General features: G+C 27.7%; 1 protein-coding gene across 2 annotated transcripts in view; it reads left to right on the top strand.

Annotated features, from left to right (window-relative positions):
• The window catches only part of Opa1 (Opa1 mitochondrial dynamin like GTPase), a 6,444-nt gene extending 1,718 nt beyond the window's left edge, over positions 1–4,726 (top strand). Inside the window, exons 5-18 of one of the 2 annotated variants that reach the window (XM_035866869.2) lie at positions 139–183; positions 578–664; positions 746–903; positions 979–1,142; positions 1,215–1,479; positions 1,625–1,816; positions 1,908–2,092; positions 2,248–2,409; positions 2,502–2,689; positions 2,795–3,009; positions 3,111–3,368; positions 3,468–3,668; positions 3,857–4,061; positions 4,197–4,726. In XM_035866869.2, coding sequence (XP_035722762.1) covers positions 139–183; positions 578–664; positions 746–903; positions 979–1,142; positions 1,215–1,479; positions 1,625–1,816; positions 1,908–2,092; positions 2,248–2,409; positions 2,502–2,689; positions 2,795–3,009; positions 3,111–3,368; positions 3,468–3,668; positions 3,857–4,061; positions 4,197–4,261 — 2,390 coding nt within the window. In that variant the 3' untranslated portion in view covers positions 4,262–4,726. The remainder of the gene's footprint in view (positions 1–138; positions 184–577; positions 665–745; positions 904–978; positions 1,143–1,214; positions 1,480–1,624; positions 1,817–1,907; positions 2,093–2,247; positions 2,410–2,501; positions 2,690–2,794; positions 3,010–3,110; positions 3,369–3,467; positions 3,669–3,856; positions 4,062–4,196) is intronic. The other variant, XM_035866870.2, reaches the window with a different exon arrangement.
• Positions 4,727–5,363: the final 637 nt, after the last annotated feature.

Below are 5,363 nucleotides of genomic sequence, written 5' to 3'. Positions count from 1 at the left end.
TTTATTAAATTTTATCAATTTAATCATAATAATTTCAATAAACGTAAAATAAACTTTCAATTTTGTATGAAACCATATATTGTTTTATTATATTTTCATTTTGCACCTAAGTAAATGATCATGGTCTGTTCTGTTCAGGTGTAATTGACGCAATCACATCGATAGCAAACCAAGTTTATTCAGGTGTGTAAGAAGTGCTAATTTATCGGTAACTTGCAGTCTGTCCATTCAGCATTTCAAGCAAATGAAGCAAAAAGATTTTTTTTTTTTTTTTTTTTTTTTTTTAACAAAGCACTGTATCTTGTAAAATATTAGATAATAATTAGGTCTAAATACTGAATGGGGCAGACCTTTCATTCCACAGTTATACATAAAATTATTTTATATATATTAATATTTTATATATATATATATATATATATATATATATATATAAAATGTAATATATTTATATTTAATTTTTATCATTGTATATGTCCATGTATCCATATCAGCTTCTCATATTCTGCTAGATTTCATTAATTATTTAAAAAATACAACACTTTACTGACATTTTATTATTAAATTCTGTTTTCAGAAGCAAAAGGCGAATTATCAAAAACTGCAGTTGCTTTTGCTCGCCCATTATCCAATGAGAATATTGAAGAAGAACGCAAGAAAGCTCGTACGTAAATTATATTTATATTGAATTATTTTACAATAATTATATTTTTATAATTAAACGTATTATTATTATATTTTGAAGAATCGTCGCAACAGAGATTAGATGCTATGCAAGATGAATTAATGCAAATGCAATTGAAATATCAACGTGAACTTGAAAGATTAGAAAGAGAGAATAAAGAATTACGTAAACAAATGCTATTGAAAGGAAATCAAAAAGTTAATAATAGAAAAATAAAGGTAAGAAAGAGAGAGAGAGAAATATACAAATTTTCTTGTATTGAATTATAATTAAAATCATAATGATATTTTCAGAAATCTCTAATAGACATGTATAGTGATGTTTTGGATGAATTAAGTGAATATGATAGTGCTTATTCGACTGCTGATCATCTACCTAGAGTAGTAGTTGTAGGTGATCAAAGTTCAGGTAAAACATCTGTATTGGAAATGATCGCTCAAGCTAGAATATTTCCAAGGTATTATTCAAAAAATATATCGAATGTAAAAAATGTCAATGAATAACAATCTATGTAGTTTTATTATTTTAGGGGTGGCGGTGAAATGATGACGCGTGCACCAGTCAAAGTTACCTTAAGCGAAGGACCATATCATATTGCACAATTTAAAGATAGTTCTAGAGAATTTGATTTAACTAAAGAATCGGAATTAGCTGATCTTAGGAGAGAAGTTGAATTACGTATGAAGAATAGCGTTAAAAATGGAAAAACAGTTAGTCAAGATGTTATTTCTATGACGGTAAAAGGACCTGGTCTTCAGCGCATGGTATTGGTTGATCTTCCTGGTATTATTAGCGTAAGTAAAATGTTTGATTACATTATTATCAAGTACTAATATATACATATATATATATATATATATATGTATGTATGTGTGTGTATGTGTGTGTATGTATATGTAATATATAATATACTAAACTGAAATATATACTTTGCAACAGACAGTTACTGTTGACATGGCAGAAGATACTAAAGATGCTATTCGACAAATGACTCAGCAATACATGAGTAATCCCAATGCTATTATCTTATGCATTCAAGATGGATCGGTTGATGCAGAAAGAAGCAATGTAACAGATCTCGTTGCTCAAATGGATCCTAGTGGAAAAAGGACTATCTTTGTTTTAACTAAAGTAAGTGGAGATAAATGTATAAACTTTTCATTATAAATTTTTATTAAAATAAAAAATTATTAATTAATTCTTTGTCACCTATCGTATTTAGGTAGATATAGCAGAAGAAAATTTAACTAATCCAGAAAGACTCAAGAAAATATTGCAAGGAAAATTATTTCCAATGAAAGCTTTAGGATATTTTGCTGTTGTAACTGGCCGTGGTAGACAAGACGATAGTATACAAACAATTAAGGATTATGAAGAAAAATTCTTTAGAAATTCCAAACTTTTTAAGTGAGTATGAAATATTAAGGGGGGGGAGAAAAAAAAAAGAAAAAAAAATTAAGTAAATAAGAAATTATAAAATAATGAACACAATGAATTTATGAACACAACACAATGATAAAAAACCGTTTATAATATATATATATATATATTATTTTATCTAGAGATGGTTTGGCAATGTCAGGTCAAGTAACTACTAGAAATTTGAGTTTGGCAGTAGCTGAATGTTTTTGGAAAATGGTAAGGGAAACGGTAGAGCAACAGGCAGATGCTTTCAAAGCTACTAGATTTAATTTAGAAACCGAATGGAAAAATAATTTTCCAAGGTAAACAATTTTAATAATAAATTATAATAAATAAAAAAAAAATATATATATATATCGTTCCATTGAAATAATCAAATATTTATTATATCAAGATTACGTGAGTTGGATAGAGATGAATTATTTGAAAAGGCTCGTGGTGAAATTTTGGATGAAATCGTGAATTTATCTCAAGTCTCACCTAGGCATTGGGAAGAAGTTCTTATGGTACGAATTTGGGAAAAAGTTAGTATGCACGTATTTGAAAATATCTATTTACCTGCTGCACAAAGTGGAGGTCCAGGTGCGACAATATTTTCAATAAATAATCTTATATAAAATTCAAAGTTTTAAATGTAAAAACGTTTGAATTGAATTCTTATGAATAATTAATATATACATATTTCAGGTACATTTAATACAACCGTTGACATTAAATTGAAACAATGGGCAGATCAACAACTTCCAGCTCGTAGCGTTGAAAGTGGATGGGAATGTTTAGAACAAGAATTTCAACGTTTCATGGCACAGGCTCGATTAAATCCTGATCACGATAATATATTTGATAATTTAAAGAATGCGGTGGTGAGCGAGGCAATGAGAAGACATTCGTGGGAAGAAAAAGTATGTCTTATGATAATCTTGTGAAAAAGTAATAAAAAAAAATAAGAGAGATAGAGACAGAGAGAAAAGAAAAAGATAATTTGTGTTTTAATAATTTACAGGCATCTGAAATGTTACGAGTTATTCAATTGAACACTTTGGAAGATAGAAGTATAAATGACAAACGGGATTGGGATCAAGCTGTACGATTTTTAGAAACATCTGTAAAAGAAAAATTACAAAGTACTGAACAAATTTTACGAGATATGTTAGGCCCTAATCGTAAGGAACGTTGGTTTTATTGGCAAAGCCAAACAGAAGAACAACAAAAACGGACTGCTGTCAAAAATGAATTAGATAAAATACTTTATACTGACAAAGTAAGATATATTTATTCTATTGTGAATATTATAGTATCGCATATGTGTATGTATATATATTTATATAATGTTAATATTTATATGCTATTTTTATATTAGAAACATCCACCTACTCTCAGTCAGGATGAGCTTACAACCGTTAGAAAAAATTTGCAACGTAATTCCTTGGAAGTAGATAATGAATTTATACGTGAAACTTGGCATCCGGTTTACAGAAGATTTTTCTTACATCAAAGTTTAGCCAGAGCTTATGATTGTAGAAAGGGATATTATCTTTATCATACTGGTCATGAGTCCGAAGTTAGTAAGAATAAATTATACAATTTATTTGATAATGATAATATGATTTAATTGAATTAATAATAATAATAATAATAATAATAATAATAATAATAATAATAATAATAATAATAGTAATAATAATAATAATAATAGAGATCTGTGATTATTAATATAAATTAAAATATATTTCTTCTTTTTCAAAATAGATGGAATGTAATGACATTGTATTATTTTGGCGAATTCAGCAAGTATTAAAAGTAACATCGAACGCGCTTAGACAACAGATAATAAATCGTGAGGCTCGTAGATTAGACAAGGAGATCAAAGAAGTTTTAGAAGATTATAGTCAAGATAATGAAATGAAGATTAAATTGCTCACAGGCAGACGTGTTACGTTAGCTGAAGAATTGAGTAAGTTATTACAAATAATGTTTAATTTTATGATCGAAAATAATAATAATAATTGTGATGAAATATTTTTTTTTCTCTTTTTCTTTTTCTTTTTTTTTCCTTTCTTTTTTTTTTCTTTTTCTTTTTCTTTTCCAGAACGTGTTAGACAAATTCAAGAGAAATTAGAAGAATTTATTCAAGCGTTGAATAAAGAAAAATGAAGCAAATAATGATAAAAGAAAAAGATTATTTAAACTATCGAATGCTGCGCTATCTGTGAGAAGAATATTATTTAACGTTCTCTATCATATGATTTAATTTATTTGTAGTAATTAATATGAAGACGTGAAAAAGGGGCATACTATGGAAATACAAAAGATTAGTGTTACTTCGTGTGAAAAAAAAAAGAAAAAAAAATCAGAACGAAGAACTCAATCGATCGTTGCATATTCATTCTTATGCAATTCTTATCATTGATAAGATTCAGGAATTCAATTAAATTATGCAATATAAATATATATATATAGATATATATATATATATGCGAAATATATTCGATAAGGGGGAAAAAAAACCTACGTGAAAGCGCATCGTCATTGAAGCTTTTTATATATGTATAGTAATATTGTTAAAAAAAAAAAAAACAAAAAAAAAACAAAGAGCAGCGCGAAATCCAATCGAACGATGATCTGCTTAAACAAATATTTTTATTTCAAATCGTTCATATGATAATCTCTCCGTCATTATATACATCGTAAATATATAAGAAAGAAATTGTTTCATTATATCTGAACATACATACAAGGCAAAAATAAAATCATTAAAATATGTGATAGTAAGATATTCTTAATGTATAAATAAATGAATCCATTTATTCATTTTTGATAAATTATTTCAATCATTTAGCATATATTGTAACTACTTATTTTAATTATCATTTCTATTCTATAAAGTGAGAGAAAAAAAAGTAAAAGAGATTTGTTTTCAAATCGTCAAACCCTTTTCATCAACTGCAGCGCCCCTTACAAATCTCTACCTATCTACCTACCTACCTACCTACCAACAAACCAACGAACCAACCCTTATCGCAGGCGAGTCAAAAGACTCGTTCGTGCGGTCATTTTTCGTTGGTTACCCTTTTGAAAATCGTCGCCCCGTGATCACTATACTGAGTATGTATGTTCATCGCACGAATTAAAAGGGCATAAATAATCGATTACTTTCACCGATGTAACACGAGTCAGCTCGACTTATTGTCCTCGCTTAGTTTTATATGTACCAAGAGAGATATTTCGAAAAGATTATTGTTTAAACATATTTTTT

This window comes from Vespa mandarinia, chromosome 5 (assembly GCF_050613455.1).
Source record: "Vespa mandarinia isolate Hongniang chromosome 5, ASM5061345v1, whole genome shotgun sequence".
Taxonomy (NCBI): Eukaryota; Metazoa; Arthropoda; class Insecta; order Hymenoptera; family Vespidae; genus Vespa; species Vespa mandarinia.
The sequence above is the reverse complement of the archived record's forward strand: the minus strand, read 5'-3'. Positions and strand labels throughout refer to the sequence as shown.